At 42.2% G+C, this 20,374-nt stretch overlaps 1 protein-coding gene across 2 annotated transcripts in view; it reads left to right on the forward strand.

Annotated features, from left to right (window-relative positions):
* The first annotated feature begins 339 nt into the window (after positions 1 to 339).
* The window catches only part of klf5l (Kruppel-like factor 5 like), a 24,859-nt gene continuing 4,824 nt past the window's right edge, over positions 340 to 20,374 (forward strand). The window contains exons 1-3 of one of the 2 annotated variants that reach the window (XM_020453166.2): positions 340 to 622; positions 9,439 to 10,360; positions 10,648 to 10,707. In XM_020453166.2, coding sequence (XP_020308755.1) covers positions 485 to 622; positions 9,439 to 10,360; positions 10,648 to 10,707 — 1,120 coding nt within the window. In that variant the 5' untranslated portion in view covers positions 340 to 484. Of the gene's footprint in view, positions 623 to 6,478; positions 6,599 to 9,438; positions 10,361 to 10,647; positions 10,708 to 20,374 lie in introns of those variants that run through there. The other variant, XM_020453168.2, reaches the window with a different exon arrangement.

Here is a 20,374-nt window from a genome sequence, read left to right on the forward strand (position 1 = left end):
GCCTTTTCTCTTCCTACTGAAATACACACACAAACCCTCAGGGACACAAACGTGTGTGCCTGCGTTTGTGTGAGCGCGCTTGTGTGTGAAATATCTACGTTATAACTGGGCTATATGCTGTTTATGAACTAAAAACCATGCTTGTTCTTCCAACATCATCCCCCTTTCTCTCTCCTTCTCCATTGTGTAGTTTCCTCATCACCCACGTGAAAAACACCTACGGCACAGGTGATTGGGGTAGAGGACACTCCCTCGCTTGAATTGGCTAATGTTTTTGTCAATCATGACTTCCAGGTCTCACTTGGCTTACTTGAGCGCAGGTAAAATGACCTGTGAGCCAGTGAGGGATTTGGAATTACTGCGCGCACCTGGACCCGACAACGACGCGCTTATCACGCAACAGTTGTCAAATCTATATGTACTTTACATAAGTCATATTTATAAAGGAAGCGCTATTTGAATACGTTTTATCGGAGAGATAACTATGGCAACTAGTATAGGACTGGCCATGAATCCTCCACACACAGATGAGAGGGCTGTTTTCACGCAGCTGAAGCCTGTGCGGATGTCTGGAGCCGACGGCGCAGAGGACTCGTCCGTGTTCGAGGAAGTGAAACCCGCGGTGAGAATGACATCTTAGCCCAGTGGAGGTAGCCCAGGTGCGGCCAGGGGCTCCACAGTGTTCCGCCCTTCTCCTGGTTCATATTCTGTAGTCAGTTGAACAGTGGGACACTCCCACTCAAGAAATAGTCTCAATGTGAAAACTGTAGAAGTGAATCGTTCCATTCAGGTGTCCTTCGCTTATCTAAAATCACAATAAACCTATTCGTATCATGCATAACAGTGAATAACGTATTTTATTGTTCTTGGGAGAAAGAGCACAGGCCTATTCAATACACAGGATTGTCCATATTCCAAAAAGGTTAGCCTATGGAAAAGCCTATGGCATTGTTACCCAGGCGTTACTCGACGCAAGCACGATTGTTACTCGACGCAAGCACGAATGTTGTTGAATAGGCCTACAAATTGATTCCGATTTTTTTCTGCTAAAGATTTGTCAATCTGTTCATTATAAATTCATATTTTTCCTGCGTTGCATTCGTTTGAAGATTATTTTATAAATATATGTATTTATTTAGCTGGCACTTTATCGACAAGGAACGAAGTGTGCAATAGAACCGAATAGTGTTTAACGTGAATAATTTGACTTAGCTCTGCGGGAAACAGGATCGATCAAGGTGCAAGTAAACTGTATAATATAATTTAACACATCGACAAAATATTTTCTTATGGTTCAAGACCAAACGGATTAATTATACCCTTAATTTGGCCACGTTTTTCTTATACATATGTCCATATTATTATTACTAATATTGGTCCGCATTTGCACATGCAGTGCCACATACTCCACGTTCTCTGTAGATTCTCACACATCATATTGTGGGTTCTTTATTGTGCATTTGCCTTGCAATGATCTGTCTTTCCTGCTGATTTTAAGAGGGTGTGTGTGAGGTGTACCCCAGATCCCAACCCCCACCTGCAGGTAGTTCAGTTCCCCTTCTGGTGTCGTGTTTCCCCAGCAACATCTGGCTCAATCTCAACCGCTGAACGGGATCTGAAGGTGTCCACTTACCGTTGATGGAGATCACTTTAGAATTGACAGCAATTAATTGATGTGGATTTATGTTATCATATATAGCCCCTGTTGTGTTTAACCTAGTTATGATTGTCATTTACTGTCTTTCTTCAGTCTTTCTTCATGGTTGGATTGAGGCTAATGATAGATTTAATAGGAATATGGACCGTTTCATTCCAGACAATATTGCAATCAAAAGTTCAAGAAGCATAGTTTTACTTTTTGAAATGGAACTTATGAAGTCGATTAAGTTACTATTCATTATTAGTAATTAACATGGCACCACTGTATCAACAAGAGAGGGCACTGTCATTAGGCTAGTTTCTCTAATATATGCCCACATTCCCTAAAGGACAGGGCACTGGGTTCATATTAACTAAATATAGGGCCATTTTTGCCTCAGAGACATGTCTTTGTGTCGTATAGGAATTGATGCTTCAAGGCAGTCGAATGATGTCGCTTTTTCCCTGCAGTGAAGATTCTTACATGTTCTTTCCTCAGCTGTTAACGTTCCTTTGGGCAAATCTGGCCGATAAAGAACCTTTGAGTTAAGTGTGGGGTTGTTGAAGGGGCATCTATGATTCTTCAGAACTCTAAAAGGGATCTGGAATGTATGTGTCCCTTTCATAGCCCACAGTAAATTGGTCAGCGTTAACGAAATCAAATCAGAGGTTATTTGTCCCATGCTTCGTAAAACAACAGGTGTAGACTAAAAGAGAAATGCCTTTACCCACCAGTCCTTTTCCAACAATGCAGAGTTAAAGGTAAATATTCAAATCGAAATAGAGATGAGGATACACAGTGAACAACAGTAACGAGTTCAAATAGCACGGCTATATACAGGGAGTACTAGTACCGAGTCGATGTGCGAGGTAATTAAGGTAGCTATGTAGAACTAGTGTTGATTTTTCCGTGTAACACTTCTAGTGTTGATTCAAGTGTTAAATGAACACTGTAAAAGGTTCAATTAAGACTCTTGTGTGGTTAAATAACCCCACTGTTGGTGTTAATAACCAGAGTTGAACCAAAACCACGGCCATCATTATCATCTTTCCTAACATGCTCTGTTGCAGGATGTTTTTTTGTTTGAATTGTTAGATTTGTATGTATATTTTTGCATGTACATTTATTCATGAATTAATCTTATGCTACTCACATATAAATAACATATCTTTTTTTCGAAACTATTACGTGGACTCATAGTACCCGTTACTGAAATGGTTGTTTCAAGTTTAGATTGTTTAAGGTAGTCTCATATCTCAGTCTTCCTAACACTGGCAGACCTAAAAAAATTATCTAAATGTTGGATATCCCTACTCTGGCTGGATTCCAATAGGATTTACACATCACTTAGCAAACCATCATAATATGACTTGCAGGCCTGATGTGACCTGTAAACTATGAGTTTCAGGCCACTGTATTAGGGTTAAACTAGGCCATTAAACCATATTTTGAGGGCCTAGGAATTTCTGTCTCGAATTTTAGATTTATTCATTTTAATGACAACATATTCACTTAGGATTTCACTTGGTGAATGCCACATGACTAAACATGAATTAATGCAGCAACCATTCCTCTGTCATTAGCAAACACAGTCATGGGTGGTTCTGGTAATGCTAAAATTCACTCGAAAGGCATCCTGGGAAATATTTCAATAAGGCTTAAAACCCTAAAGCAAGGCTATTAAAATCCGGTCCTGGAGGGCTGAATTATTTATGGTTTGGGATATTTGTATGGTTCCTCAAAGAACCATCCAATTCATGGTTCTTCAGAGACCCTAAAATGGTTCCCGTATGGCATCGCTCTCAAGAACCTTATTTGGTTCCAACTAGCGCCTTCATCTTTAAGAGTGTGGCCATGCCTGTCATGACAGCAGTATGCAGTTAGACCTGTCTGTACAGAGCCCTGCTCTATTTGGTTTGTCCTGCCACATATACCAAACGCTATCATGGAAGAGGATTACAATAGAAATAACTTGTCAACTTTCTTGTGTTTATCCTCAATGATTCTTAATCATTTAGTATGTGTACCTTGTTTTAAATGATCAAATAAACCAACAAAAAACTAGGGCGCTTATCCCTAATCTATCTCTATACTGCTTGGGGCAGGAGGTGGGTGATACAATACCAAGCTAGGCAAAGTAACTGCAGGCCAGGGGAGAAAGGCTGATGGATGAGCCTATGTTTCCCGGTAGTTGGCTACTGTTGTGAACCTCCAGTCACTGTGGTTGAATGTGCTCAAGTCAAAAGGGTATTCCAATGACCTTATCTGATCTAACGAAGCACTGTAGTTTGTGAAAAGTCCTATAGAATGTTTACATTCTGTAGCTGTTACAATGTCTCTGGTTGCACTGGCGCCATTTAGTTACATGGGATTTGTAGATATATCGGTGTAGTTACCTGTAACTGCATAGTAATTACAGAGGAATTAAGGAACTTTTGAGGCAGAATTTAGACCTATCTTTCTTCATTCCCCGAGGTTGTTTTAGGCCACAGTCAGACTTAAACAGGTAACTTTTGAGGCAGAATTTAGACCTATCTTTCTTCATTCCCCGAGGTTGTTTTAGGCCACAGTCAGACTTAAACAGGTAACTTTAGAGACAGAATTTAGACATATCTTTCTTCATTCCCCGAGGTTGTTTTAGGCCACAGTCAGACTTAAACAGGTAACTTTTGAGGCAGAATTTAGACCTATCTTTCTTCATTCCCCGAGGTTGTTTTAGGCCACAGTCAGACTTAAACAGGTAACTTTAGAGACAGAATTTAGACCTATCTTTCTTCATTCCCCGAGGTTTTGTTAGGCCACAGTCAGACTTAAACAGGTAACTTTAGAGACAGAATTTATAGACATTTTTCAGATAGTCAGTGGTGTTTAGTTTGACTAGCCATTTGACTGCAAATGCAATACAGCCCATTTGCATCGGGTCTACAGGTCTGCCCCATTCTCCAACAGTCACCTCTGGCACACATCCATCTAACTACACTAGCTAGTGAAAGGAAACCAAAAGTGTATGGAGGGAACAGTGTATTACTTTTTAAATGAATCCGTTTCATTCACAGATACATTTATGTTTATCTGTGTGTTGTATATATTCTACCCAGCATGTGTTTTTATCTCATACTTTTAGACTAGATCAGTCAGAATCTTGAGAAGTGGACATTTTATTTTGAGCAGGAGATTTGTGCTGTGTCTCATTGAGATGAGAGGTGAGTTGTATTGTGGGTAAACAAAGCACCAGGGAGTTGCACCAACAGGGGTGATGCTGGGGGTGTTTCCCCACGAACAGCCATTCAATGGTACGCTCCAGTGCCTTATCATCATGGTGGGACACAGATCAGCTCTCTGTAGTAAGTACACTAGATGCTTGATACTAGACATGATAGACTTACAGTACCTACCTACCAACTGCAGGGCATCGACTTTACCATGACCACGCTGAATGCTCATTGAAAGCTTTTAGCTTCCCCGGTGTTCTGTTGTTTGCTGTGTTATAGATGAGTTTTTCTCCTTGCTATTCTCTTTGCGTAAAATGTAGTTTGGTTAACTGATTGATTTGAATGCTGTGTGTTTCTAGCCTGCTGTGGCATCCTTCTCCAAAACCAACTGAATCCTTCGGGGCTCCATGAAAGTTTACAGTGTAGACAAGTATAAGCACTCACTTGTGTATTGATTCATCTCTCGTCTCTCTGTATGGGTTTTTTGTGTTATTATCCCCTGTCAATAAACAGACTGTAAATGGCCAGACTAATGCTGCACTGCCAGTCAAACTCTTTGGCCAGACTACACATGGTCATTACCAGTCACAGTGGTTTCCTATATGTCTCAATACTCATACTCCATGGCCAGTCTAAACAAGTCACAGCGCTTTGACTTTCTTTGACCAGACTCTATGTCACCACCAGTCAACAGCAGTGGTTGAAAAACGATCCAATTGCTATACTTGAGTAAAAGTAAAGATACCTTAATAGAAATATTACTTGAGAAAAAGTCCATAAACGTTTTTGGTTTTAAGCATAGTTCAGTATCAAAAGTAAATGTAATTGTCAAAAATATACTTAAGTATCAAAAGTCAAAAGTATAAGTCATTTCAAATTGCTTATATTAAGTAAACCATATCGTTTTTGTTACGGATAGCCAGGGGCACACTCCGACATAATTTCAAAATGAAGCGTTTTATGTTTAGTGAGTCTGCCAGATCAGAGGCAGTAGGGATGACCAGGGATGTTCTCTTGATAAGTGCTTAAATTAGACAATTTTCTGGTCCTGCTAAACATTCAAAATGTAATGGAAAAATGTATGGAGTAAAACGTATATTATTTTCATTAGAAATGTAGTGAAGTAAAAGTGCTCAAAAATAGTAAAATAAAGTACAGGTACTCCATAAAAGTAGTACTTTAAAGTATTTTTACCTAAGTACTTTACACTACTGGTCAGCAGTCTAAGTCTGGGTTTCCCAAACTCGATCCTGGGGTGCCCTCTGGGTACACATTTTGTTTTTGTGCCCTAGGGAAAACACAAAACATGCGCCAGGACTGAGTTCGGGAAACCTCAACAATACTCATATGACACTACATTATTTTTCACAAACCAAGATGACTGACTGTCCTCAAAGTGACAGTCCTAAAAAAGCCAAAACAACACGTCTTATCATCATGCCAGTAGCCATAAAACATAATTTCGGTATCAAAGGTTCCCTCCCTCCCTCCCTCCCTCCCTCCCTCCCATGGCTATCAGTGATCGTTTATGGAGATGATCCCAGGAAACATACACACCATTTCCTAACCCACTGTTCCCCAGGCACTGTGGATGTTGATTAAGGCAGCCCTCTGCACCTCTCTGATTCAGATGGGTTGGGTCAAATGCGGAAGACACATTTCAGGTATTTCCCTTTAATAAAGGATCATTATTGAGGAGACAGGACCATTTGTCTGTGGGATATCCTGACCCCTGACTTCTGAGCAGGTAAGGAGGAGGATAGTCTATTGGCCACAAGGAACTCTTGAGTGGTGTTGTTGGATGCTGATTTGGATATTAGTTGCAGATAGATTTGCATGGCTAACAATGGTCTGAAAGGCATTTTTATTGCATTATCGTGTTGTTGGTCAGCATAGTTGCTATAGTTACTGATAGTTAACCTTGGTGACTTGGTATGAAATGTGACATTAGTCATCTTTCATTGCACAGTATTGACTTGGCTGGTATTTTGACTTTAGTTTAATATCTAAACTAAATATCTGAACTCAAAATCACAGTCATGGTCATGGACCTTAAGTGTGAAAACCCCCCTGGGTGCATCCCAAATGGCACCCTCTATTCCCTACATAGTGCACTACTTTTGACCAGCCCTATGGGCCCTGTACTACGTAGGGAATAGGGTGCCATTCGGGACGTGGACCCTGACTCTACCCCATAACCCAGAAAAGAGCTGATAAGAAGTTGGCTCTTTTCTTCTCTTCCCTCCTCTTCTCTGTTATCTGGGCTTTGGCATGTAGCAGTTGTCTGGTCTACAATCATTAACAGACTCAGTCTTGGGCCAGGGTTTAGTGGTACTCCATTCTTCTTCTGACACAAAGGGGATGGACAGAAGAGGGGGAGGGGGGAGTGGTGGCGAGAGGGTTAACGGTAGAAGGTGAGGAACCAGGGTTGTGTTCATTTAAACATACAGCAGAAAAAGTTTTGCAACAGAAAAACGTTTCTTATCGTAGTCTCTCCCTATATCAGTATGTTTTCTTCCATTGGTTGCCTAATGAACAGGATCCAGGGCACCCAGGCCAAGTGGAGGCTGCTGAGGGGAGGATGGCTCATAATAATGGCTGGAACAGAGCAAATGGAATGGCATCACACAGGAGGAAGAGGAAGAGAGTCCTGTGTTTTAATGTATTTAATATCATTCCACTGATTCCGCTCCAGTCAATACCACGAGCCCGTCCTCCCAAATTAAGGCGCCACCAACCCCCTGTGCTCAGGCCAGAGGGGGGAGCACTGCCAAGGGCGCTGGGTTAGCCTGCCTGCCAGCACCCGAATAACACAAGACCCGTTTGTGCCCTGTCCTGAAAAGGAGCAGCTTCAAACAGGAAGAGCTCTCAATACACATAGAAAGAAGTCATTTTCCAGTTAAATACTTGGTTTTACATTTCAGTTTCTCTCCCTGGTCAGATTGCACTGATGTCAGAAGGGGCTGTGGGCCAGAGGTGCTTGAGAGAGAGAGACGGTGGGGTTCACTAGTGATAAATGGCCCATTATATTCTGGAGGCACACACACGCACACGCAGACACACACAGGTTGAAGTGCCCATAAAGCGATAGCCCTTCAAGAGTTTGTGTATAAAAACACATCAACACTGGGGTTGCTAGGGAAGAGATTGGGAAATATATAATGCAGCCAGTGTTGACATAGCTGGCACTTCAAATAGCTGTGGAGGTATAATAGGCCTGATGAAATGTCCTCTCCCCTTCATTGTACCTGCTGTTGGGTTAGCCATTATGTACAGCTGGATAGAGCCTCAATATATCAACAGCTCATTGAATCATTTGTACACAACCAATTGGCTGGGCTTTGCCTTGGATTGGCTCTTTGTGCTCCAGTGTTTGGCCTCAGTAACTCATAGAACCAACAGTGGTGTGTTTGAGTTGCAGCATATTTGATTTAGGCTACAGTTCTTTATTTCGCTGGCATTCATTTGTAACTTTCCTAGTAAAATAGTACGATCTTAATAAGTCCTCTTTTTGCTTCTTGGGATTCGTTTTAACAAGGTACAACATAGTATCAAAATGAAAAGCTAGTCAATCATCTATAGTTACAATGGGCTGATGGTTTGGTTTGGAGAACTTTCAGGTTTTTCTCTTTCATCTATCATCTCTTTCTCCTCTCGCTCTCGCTCCCTCTCCCTCTGTAATCTGTAATGATCTAGCTGTCCCATGACATCTCTGGTAGAATCAAATGAGTTCTCTCTGTTCTATTTATAATTGTCAGCGGAGGCAGTGTAGTGTTTGTGTTCGCTCCTTTCTCATGCCCTCACCTTTGTTTTGTCTGTTTACTTAGCTAGCACTGCACCCTGCACAGACATGTCCTGTAGGGCTGGCAGAGGGCTAAGTAAGCCATGGATAGATCATTTCAGATTTCATAGGGGGAGGGGGGGGGGGAGAGAAGAGAGAGATGATAAATGAAAGAGAAAAACATTTAAAAAACAGACAGGGCCGGGCCTCAACAGTCACTCTCTAGTAGTTAGAGCGCAATTGTTTCTGGTGGCTTTTCCGCGCCAAAGGACAAACGCCATGCATTGTGTCTACTTTGAAATGTTTTCCCTTTTAAGTTACCTTGTGGCAGCACACATTTAAGGCAGTCTTTCCATGTTTCTTCCACTCCATCGTTCCCTCCCTCCCTCTGATTCGTCCACGGTGGTGAGCTCCATTGATAGGTTGGAATGTGAGGAATGGAAGGGGGAGGAAGGAAGGGAGAGAGGTTGGATGCTGGGAGGAAGAGAGTCCTGGTACCACCAGTTCTCCTGGCGTCTCTCTCTAACTGACACACACCCAGACAGACAGAGACATTAGAGACAGATACCCCCTCCATCCCCCTCTGTGCCATGTCACTTCCACCTTTATACCAACACAATCCCACATAGTGACAGAATCAATAAAGAGCAACTACGGGTTTAGCTGAGAGGGTTTTAAAGCAATTGAATGAAAAAGTGAATTTGTACCACAACAAGAGACTCATCCTAGATGCACGAGTGCCTACCTTTTCAACTTTGGCTCTGTATTGAAACACGACTCACTCTCTCTTCCTTCTCTCTCTCTAGATCCGGTTGGAGATGGAAAAATACCTCTCCCAGACCCCAGGCAGCCCCCTCATCCCTCCCTCCATGGCCCCCACAGACAAGAAGAACCGCAGAGAGAGCGCCTCATTGGTGGACGAGTACTTCTCAGAGGAGAAGCCCAACACGGCCCCATACAGCGTCAACATCAACCTCATCCTCCCCAACACCACCCACCTCCGCACTGGCCTGTACCGGCCCAACAAGCCTAACCAGCAGCACCACCAGGCCCACCAAAATCACCTACTCCAACACATCAAGACAGAGCCGGGTGTGGATGTGCCAGTGCCCTGCTCCATACAGACCATCCAGACCTTGCCTGACTTCACGTCTGTCTTCAGCATGCCCCAGACCGTCAACACCATGTTTATCAAACCCGACATGGCTGCCGGTGGCCACCCAGTTTCAGACACACACACAGAGCTGTACATTGGCCCCCAGAAACCACAGGTCTACCAAATGCCTGTTCCTGTCAGTGGAGCTGACCTCACAATGACCCTCTCCCACAGCAGCCAACCAGGGACCGGCGGAGCCAGCAACGGTAGAACCATGATAAACCTGAACAGCGTCTCCTTGACGACGGTGGGTCACGGCGGTGGTGACTCGTCGTTTGCGATGCCGGAGCATTTCTACCACCACCACACCACCGCATCGCCCCAGTCCCAGCCCCACAGCCTACCTCCCTCACCCCCCAACTCCCAGCCGGGTAGTCCTGAGAACCAGGCAGAGCTGCTCACCCCTCCTCCCCCCTACCAGGCCTCCACGAGGCTGGGATTGAAGGTCACCCAGATGTCCCACCACTCCATGCTCATGGCCCATGGACAGGGGGTGCTGACGGGACCCAGGTACAACCGACGGAACAACCCAGAGCTGGAGAAGAGACGGATCCACTTCTGTGACTTCCCAGGTGAGCCCCCTGATACTGGATGGATGGAAAGGAAAGGGGGATACTGGAAGAATGAATGAATGAATAAATGCTCCCAAAGTGCCCTTTTGGTCATTGAAAGAGATACCTTTGCAAAAGGCTAATGTGCTAAAGACTAAACCGTGTATGGTCACAGATACAGGAGATGAGGTTCATGATTCTGTTAGTTTGCTTACCGAGACATGGTGAAATGAAATACCGTAGAGGTCAATGTTGAATACTGCTCCATGGTCAGTGCAGTGATACTAACATCGCTTTTCCCTTTGTAGGCTGCACCAAGGTTTACACAAAGAGCTCTCACTTGAAAGCACACCAAAGGACACACACCGGTAAGAAAGAGTAACTTCCTCTATACACTTACACCAATAGAAACACAGACACAGACATACGCACATGTACAGTACTGAATAAGGAGGGCATCATGAGACTCTATTGGTTATGTTAAAGGCTTGAGACCAAAGCAAAAACATGGAGGCACTACGGACGGAGGAAAGAAGAGAGACAGATGGGAGAAAGAGAGAGAGAAACGGTGTTCTAAACTTTCTTAACAGATGTTTTCTTATTGTGCTAATGCATGCCCGTACAAGCCACAGCAGGTTTCCCCCAGCCTAGAAAAACAAGAGAGGAATGGAGGGAGGGAGAAAACACAGTTGTGGTCGACTGGGCCAAAACCTGTTCCTCCTGCTTTTCACTCCCTATTCAGAGAAAAGAGGGGAGGGAGCTGGGATAACGAAGAGAGAGGGAGCTGGGATAACGAAGAGAGAGAAGCAGTTTCGATGTAGTCACTTCTGTAAATGGACACCTCTGGCTGACAATTTTAGGGATTACTCATTCAGAGGATGAGCGACAGAACAGAATGAAGATACAGTAGAATCTGTTGGATGCCATGATAGCACGTATCCAAGCTCTGAGTAGCCTACAATCTGATTTCACTCTCAGTCATCCAATCAGTCAATGATAGACCTGGGGCTGTATGGCAGGTCTATCCTAAATCAGCCCTCCCTCTCTGAGTCTCCTGATACATGCGGCTCCAGGTCGCTCACACGTCTTGGGAACTACTAAGTCTAGATACTAGATACTTAGCCATGTGGCCTCTTCTTTTGTAAATATTTTCTTTTCAAATATGGCCTATTGTGTGTGTGTGTGTATGTATGTGTGCGTTGCGTGTGTGTGTGTGCGACTGAGACATACCTGGCTGTTCACCATGTACAGATGTCTCTTTTGTCTCTGAGATATTTTCTGCTGCATTTACCCACTTCAGAAGTATCTACTGTATTCTAGTCAAGGCCTGTCCTATATAACTACTGCTGTACACACCTTTTCTGTTCATATACTGTCCATACTGTCTATACAACCATCATATACAGTACCAGTCAACAGTTTGGACACACCTAATCATTACATGGTTTTTCTTTATTTGTACTATTTTCAACATTGTACTGTGGAATAATAGTGAACACATCAAAACTATAAAAGAACACATATGGAATCATGTAGTAACCAAAAAACTGTTAAACAAATCTAAATATATTTTATATTTGAGATTCTTCAAAGTAGCCACCCTTTGCACACTCTTGGCATTCTCTCAACCAGCTTTGTGAGGTAGTCACCTGGAATGCATTTCAATTAACAGGAGTGCCAACAACAGTTAATTTGTGGACTTCCTTTCCTTCTTAATGCGTTTTAGCCAACCAGTTGTGTTGTGACAAGGTAGGGGCGGTATACAGAAGATATCCCTATTCGGTAAAAGACCAAGTCCATATTATGCCAAGAACAGCTCAAATAAGCACAGAGAAACGACAGTCCATCATTCTTTTAAGACATGAAGGTCAGCCAATCAGGAATATTGAAAGAAAGTTTCTTCAAGTACAGTCGCAAAAACCATCAAGCACTATGATGAAACTGGCTCTCATGAGGACCGCCACAGGAAAGGAAGACCCAGTGTTACCTCTGCTGCAGAGGATAAATTTATTAGAGTTACCAGCCTCAGATTGCAGCCCATTTGAGATGCACACGTTGTCTGTTTCAGGAGAGATCAGCTGATGATAATCTAGTGCCATCGATGGTTGCTATATTATATTATATTGTTATTGGATTCTATTCTATTCCAATAGGGAACATTCTGTAGGTTACCCGTTAGCATGTCCATTGTCACACAATGAAAGGTGTGAAAACCCATAATAATGTTTTTCCGTGGCTGAGTTGATGAGCAGATTTGGGCCATCAGTTGATTGACAGATGTAGGCCTACTGTAGAATGATAAACCTTCCTCCAGTGTGGATGCTGACCCACGTTTTATAGTTGGGCTATGGGTGATTTGTCGATATAGTTCTGGTCTTTGGTGTGGATTGTAAGCCTGTATTGTGTTGTGTTAATATTTGATTTTGTAAAGCTGTCAAGATGTTTATGCATTTGAGCCTATACAAAAACTATCTTGTTGAGCTGACCCTTTTCTTTTATGTGTAAATTATTAGACTATTCTTTTTTTACGTCTTGAAAACATTTAAATAAACATAATTAACTTGTGGGCCTAATTTAGGCTCAGGCTGGGCACTAGATCTCCCAGCACTCATGAGGATGAGAGGCGGAGCGCGCTACCTAGACCACTGAGCTCAGGAAGTTCCCAAGGCTCTAGCAAGCACTAAGAATGCTATGAATACTGATGATACTCAGGCACGTCGTTTTTATTGTTTCGTTGTAAGCCTTCCCCAAACCATATCCCTAACCTTAAGCACTGGGAATAAAACTGTTAACCTTTGAGCTGTTTCTGTTTCAACCACGTGGAATGAATGCATCGAAAGTAGACGGTCCTCCATGAGTCAAAAGGCAGTGGGCTTGATTCGAACCCGACTCGGGCATTTAAAAAATATATATATATATAAAATAGTTTGACAACCCTGTTTGTAAGCTTTTAAATGGTATCCAAACTCAACCGTTTATTTTTTTCCAGTCAAGAAGACATGGAAATACAAAATGGGTCAACTTTGAGGACCTCTAACTCCTAAACGTTTTGGCGTTCATGTCCAAAAAGTTACTTCCTGACCACTTTTAGTATGGGCAAATATGTATAAAAAGTGATGTTCAAATCAATAGGGGTGGATTGAAATAAAATGGAATGACCCATTTTTCACCTGATTCTTCATGTAAAATCAGTGCGCTCTCAGTTTGCAAATCATGTTCAGAGGTGTAAGTACTCTTGGCAAGCAAATGGTATTGGTGTGTCTGAGCAGAGTAGCCTACAGTACTACAGCGCATTGGGAAGTATTCAGACCCCTTTCCTTTCTCTACATTGTATTACGTTACAGCCTTATTCTAAAATGGAGGAAATAAAACATGTTCCTCATCCATCTACACACAATACCTTTTTGCAAATGTCTAAAAAAACAACAACAATTGATTGGACATGATTTGGAAAGGCACACACCTGTCTATATAAGGTTTGGCAGCCACAGTTGGCAGTGCATATCAGAGCAAAAACCAAGCCATGAGGTCGAAGGAATTGTCCGTAGAGCTCAGAGACAGGATTGTGTCGAGGCACAGATCTGGGGAAGGGTACAAAAAATGTCTGCAGCATCGAAGGTCCCCAAGAACACAGTGGCCTCCATCATTCTTCAGTTGAAGAAGTTTGGAACCACCAAGACCTTTCCTAGAGCTGAGCAATGGGGGGAGAAGGGCCTTGGTCTGGGAGGTGACCAAGAACCCGATGATCACTCTGACAGAGCTCCAGAGTTCCTCTGTGGAGATGGAAGAACCTTCCAGAAGGACAACCATCTCTGCAGTACTCCACCAATCAGGCCTTTATGGTAGAGTGGCCAGAAGGTCAAAGATAAAAGTCAAAAATAAAGTAAAAATAAACCAAATAAAAAGTATGTTTAAATGACAATGAGGGGCAATGCTGTTACAGTGGAGGACAGAGGAGCCTCTTAAAGAAGAAGTTACAGGTCTGTGAGAGCCAGAAATCTTGCTTATTTGTAGGTGACCAAATACTTATTTTCCACCATAATTTGCAAATAAATTCAGAAAAATCCTACAATGTGATATTCTGGATTTTTTTCCTCATTTTGTCTGTCATAGATGAAGTGTACCTATGATGAAAATTACAGGCCACTCTCATCTTTTTAAGTGGGAGAACTTGCACAATTGGTGGCTGACTAAATACTTGTTTGCCCCACTGTACATACGCTCCTATTCAAACACACACACGGACACACATGTAAATAGTGCCTCACATGCAGTCAAACAGTTGTTTGATTCCTTGATGTCCTTTGTTTTTGATAGTTTTTTTTCTGTTTGTTCTCCTTCATTTGACTCTTTTCATCATTTTGTTGGTTATTGGTGCATTGGGGGATAGTGGGTTGGGGATGGGGAATGAAGGGAGAGGAGTCTTTTTTTATTAGATTTTTTGTGTGGGGGGGGGGGGGGGGGGGAGAGATCTTGGAGGGTTGGTGTCCTGGCAGTTTGGGCCGGTGGCCAATCGAACATCTCTGGAGAGACCTGAAAATACCTGTGCAGCGACGCTCGCCATCCAACCTGACAGAGCTTGAGAGGATCTGCAGAGAAGAATGGGAGAAACTCCCCAAATACAGGTGTGCCAAGCTTATAGCGTCAAGAAAACTTGAGGCTGTAAATACTTCCAAAGGTGCTTCAGCAAAGTACTGAGTAAAGGGTCTGAATACTTATGGAATTGTGATATTTCCGTTTTTTTTATATACATTTGAATTAAACCTGTTTTTGCTTTGTTGTTATGGGATATTGTGTGTAGATTGATGAAGGGGAAATAAACAATTGAATCCATGTTAGAGTAAGGCTCTAACATAACAAAATGTGGGAAAAGTCAAGGGGCCTGAATACTTTACGAATGACTGTATGTTGCTGATGAGGCCCCCTGCCCTCTTAACAAACAGAAACAGTTTATAAAACTGCGAAGCTCACAAACGATGTCCTGTGGATGGTTTATGGGCTTCACAGAGAGTTGGGACTGTTTGCTGTCTTTCAGTAAAACCCTGTAGGCACCATCATAAAACAGACAATGGCCCTTCAGGAGAGAAGAGTGTGCTTGTGTGTGTGTGCGCGCGCGAGTATGTGTTCTACGTACGTGCATTTGAAACGTGTGCATGTGTATGTGGCAATGTTAGGCTGATAAAAACTCAACCGTTGCACAACTGTCACCTGACCAAATAGCTGAAGTGTATTATTGTGATGCTGTCAGTTAAACAGCTCCCTTATCTAGGCCTCAGCAACATTCACAGTATCACAGCCCTAACCTGTGTTTTGGAGAACAACCAATTGCACTTGACCCTCTGTTAGCTTGTTTAGAGATCAAATCAGACAACGTGTGCATTTCAAATGGCACCATATTCCCTATATAGTGCAATACTTTTGAGCTCTATGGGCCCTTTTTAAAAGTACTGCACTAAATAGGGAATAGTGTGCGATTTGGGAAGCAGGCAACATGTTTGATCTGTGGGCCTGTATGTGCATGGCTATCTCATTATATTGTTTACATAATAATGGCAAGGATGGAGAGGCGATGCTTTTGACCCAGAGATGAGAGCAGAGCTAGACTGAACTCAAATACACTCCCCAAAACACCTTACCCTCCACCCCTGGCCCCTCTCACCCAATTCCCCCATGACCCTCTGGGCCCCTGCTTCAGTAGTGATTGTCAATTATCTGTTTTTAATGAGTAATACTCTCTATCTAATCAGTACTCATGGCATCCTCCCTTACAACAACAAAACATGTGAAATGTGTAGTTGAAATGGCTGTTTTTGCAAGTTGAGCTTAAGTTATGTTAACACCACCTTTTCTCACGTGAGGAGAAGAGCATGTTTTCATCTCACATTAGAAGAGCATGTTTTCACCTCACAGGAGAAGAGCATGTTTTCATCTCACATTAGAAGAGCATGTTTTCACCTCACAGGAGAAGAGCATGTTTTCACCTCACAGGAGAAGAGCATGCTTTCATCTCACAGGAGAAGAGCATGCTTTCATCTCACATTAGAAGAGCATGTTTTCACCTCACAGGAGAAGAGCATGTTTTCACCTCACAGGAGAAGAGCATGTTTTCACCTCACGGGAGAAGAGCATGTTTTCACCTCACATTAGAAGAGCATGTTTTCACCTCACAGGAGAAGAGCATGTTTTCACCTCACGGGAGAAGAGCATGTTTTCACCTCACGGGAGAAGAGCATGTTTTCACCTCACGGGAGAAGAGCATGTTTTCACCTCACGGGAGAAGAGCATGTTTTTAAGGTCCAAGATTGTAAGGTCCACCCTGTTAAGTGAACTGAACTGTTCAAAAGAAACATTGAACATCTAATAGTCAAATCACAGTGTAAAAGCAGCTGAGCTGGTTCTTTTGGGTCATTTTCTGGTGTTTTGTTGTGGAAAACTGAACGGGTCGAGCATAAAACATAAATCCTGTTACCCATAGATCGACAGGCTAGAAATGTTTTAACAATTTACATTTTACCTTCATTTTTTGGGGTGTGAAGCTTGCATTCAATTGCCCCTCCCTGTTGCACAAAACAAGCTTCTATTCCCCGTCACAAGGGGGGGATGAAATCCTTACTTTATTTGTCACTTAAAAGGCCCTTAAAATAGTCAATAGAAAATGTGTTTTTATTAAGTTGATCGTTGCTCTAGCCATCCATGCATTGCTTTGGAGTCTTATTTAGAAAGGTATTCATAACTCTAGGGCTACAGTTTTGTGTCCTTTCAGGCTCTTTCTCTTTCTGTCCCCTTGGGGAAACATTTTCCCGTGTGTCAACATCACAATCTTATCAAAGCTGACATTTAGTATCCATTCAACATGAGTTTATGCTGAACCCATATAATACTCTCTGAGTGAATAGCCAGATGTTGGTAGGAGATGTACCTGCTTTAACATGCCCACTGATGTGTGTGTACAGTGTGTTCACCACACCCTGTTGAAGACATCACTGCCAACACATCACTGCCAACAAATAAAAGGAAAATAGGGAAATGAAGAATAGTCTACAACGCTCATCTCTTTCTCAAAATGACTGTACAGGATATTCTGCTCTCTCTTTCTCTTTCTCTCTCTCTATATATATATATATTCAATTTGACTTTATTGACATGGCAAGTTCATTATTACTTACATTGTCAAAGTATACATATCGAAAAATAAAAATATATATTTATATATAAAATATATATATTTATATATAAATAAATGGTGGGACCAACAGCAATAATAATAGTAGGTGTTGTCACGGCAGATTTCATCCTCTTCCTCTGAAGAGGTGAAACAATATGCAGTGTGGTAGGTGTCCATGTTTTAATAGGGAAAACTGAACATGAACACAAATACAAAATAAAAAGTGAACTGGCAACGAAACAGTCCCGTGTGGCACAAACACAGACACAGGAAACAATCACCCACAAAATACCCAAAGAACATGGCTGCCTAAATATGGTTCCCAATCAGAGTCAACGATAAACACCTGCCTCTAATTGAGAACCAATCTAGGCAACCATAGACTTACATAAACACCTAGACTATTAAAGCAATAGTAGTAGACCAGTGTCAACATGACTGAGAAGACACATGATATGGAACAAAACGAGATGGGAAATATTATCGACATTACTTTGCACTTTTCACTGGCTGTCCCTCAGGTTGTGGCAGGAGGACACATATTTGGCTGCCAAAACTGCACATTTTGGCTCTTCACCCAATAAATATTAGATTTTTTATAGTTTCAAATTCTTTGTATTGAATTATAATTTTGGGGAAGAAATATTCTCTTAGGTCTATTTGTATTTGTCACAGTGTAATAGGAAATGCAGCTCTGTCTCCACCTCTCACCCTGGAGCAGAGTGAGCACAGCCAGGTGTGTCTGTGACGACCGGTGACGACCGGTGCTCACTGAGTCTGTACCTAGTCAATGTTTTCCTCAGTTTTCTATCAGTCACAGTGGTCAGATAGTCTGGCACCATGTACTGTCTGTTTAGAGGCAAATAGCATTGAAGTTTACTTTGATTTTTTGTGGTGTCTTTCCAATAGGTCATATATTTTTCTTTTTGTTTTGTGATGATTTGGTTGGGCCAGATTTTCTGAGTACTGTCCTAAGGCTCTATGGGGTTGGTTTTGGTTGGTGAACTGAGCCTCAGAACCAGCTGGCTGAGGGGACTCTTCTCTTTTTTCATCTCTTGGCATTGTAGAGCTGTGTGATGGAATGTTTTGGGGTCACTTGTTTTTAGGTGATTGTAAAATTTGATGTCTCTTTTTTCTATTTGAATGAGGAGGGGGTATTGGCCCAATTCTATTTGGAGTTTTTTTTGCACTTGCAATACAGTCTTGCAAAATTGGATGTTTGTCCCATTTGGTAAATTAAATATTAGAGATTGGACCCCATACTGCACTGCCATATAGAGCAATTGGTTCTATAACTGAGTGAAAAAGTTTGAGCCAGATTCTAATTGGAATTTCGATTTTGATGTTCCTTTTAATGGCATAGAATGCTCTTCTTGCTTTGTCTCTCAGCTCATTCACAGCCATGTGAAAGCTACCTGTGTTGCTGATATTTAATCCTAGATATGTGTAGTTTTTGGTGTGTTCTAATAGAACTGTGTCCAAATAGAATTTATATTTGTCATCCTTATTTCCGGACCTTTTTTGGAATATCATTATATATATATTTATTTTTGGTCAGAGCCCAGGTTTGACAGAACCTGTGAAGATGATCTAGGTGCTGCTGTAACCCCTCTTTAGTGGGAGACAGCAGCACCAGGTCATCTGCGTACAGCAGACACTTGATTTCAGTGTTGTGTAGGGTGATACCAGGTGCTGCCGATTCTTCTAATGTTTTTGCCAATTCATTAATGTAGATGTTAAATAGTGTTGGACTTATTGGGCAGCCCTGTTTCACTCCCCGTCCCTGAGAGAAGAAGTCTGTTTGCTTGTTGCCAATTTTAAATGCACATTTGTTTTTAGTGTACATTGATTTAATAAAATCATGTTTTCCCTCCAATACCACTTTCTATTAGTTTATAAAAAAGACCTTTGTGCCAAATTGAATCAAATGCTTTCTTGAAATCTACAAAACACGAGTAGATTTTGCCTTTGTTTTGGTTTACTTGTTTATCAATTAGAGTGTGGAGGGTGTAAATGTGGTCTGTTGTACGATCATTTTTTAGAAATCCAATCTGGCTCCTGCTCAGGACGTTGTGTTTGTCAAGGAAATTATGTAGTCTGCTATTTATAATACTGCAGAGAATTTTCCCAAAGTTGCTGTTTACGCAAAATCCTCTGCAATTATTTTGGTCAAATTTGTCTCCATTTTTATAGATTGGTGCGATCAATCCCTGGTTCCAAATATCGGGGAAAATGTTGAAGAGTTTGAGTATAGCCAATTTGAATTTGTGGTCTGTATATTTTATCATTTCATTTAAAATACCATATTGGGCCGTGAATGCTTCATGGTTGGGTTCTGCTCTTCTCAGATATACTGTGATTTTACTGTGGTCTGAGAGAGGTGTTAGTGGGCTGACTGTGACAGCTCTGAGAGACTCTGGGTTTAGGTCGGTGAGGAAGTAGTCTACAGTGCTGCTGCCAAGGGATGAGCTGTAGGTGTACCTACCAAAAGAGTCCCCTCTCAGCCTACCATTGACTATGTACAGACCCAGTGTTCCACAGAGCTTCACGAGCTGTACTCCGTTTTTGTTTTTCACTTTGTCATCGTTGTTTCTATGGGGGTATGTGGGGAGGGAAAGGTTGTTGCTTCCTGGTAGGTGTTTACCCCCATGACTGTTAATAGTGTCTTGTTCTTTTCTGCTGTCTCTCTCTCTCTCTCAAAACAATTGTACAGGATATTCTGCTCTCTCTCTCAACGACTGTACAGGATATTCTCTCTCTCTTGCTCGCTCCCTCTCTCTCTTTCTCTCAAAACAACTGTATAGGATATTCTCTCTCGCTCGCTCTCTCAAAACAACTGTACAGGATATTTCTCTCTCTCTCTCTCTCTC

The sequence above is a fragment of the Oncorhynchus kisutch genome, linkage group LG19, assembly GCF_002021735.2.
Source record: "Oncorhynchus kisutch isolate 150728-3 linkage group LG19, Okis_V2, whole genome shotgun sequence".
NCBI lineage: Eukaryota > Metazoa > Chordata > Actinopteri > Salmoniformes > Salmonidae > Oncorhynchus > Oncorhynchus kisutch.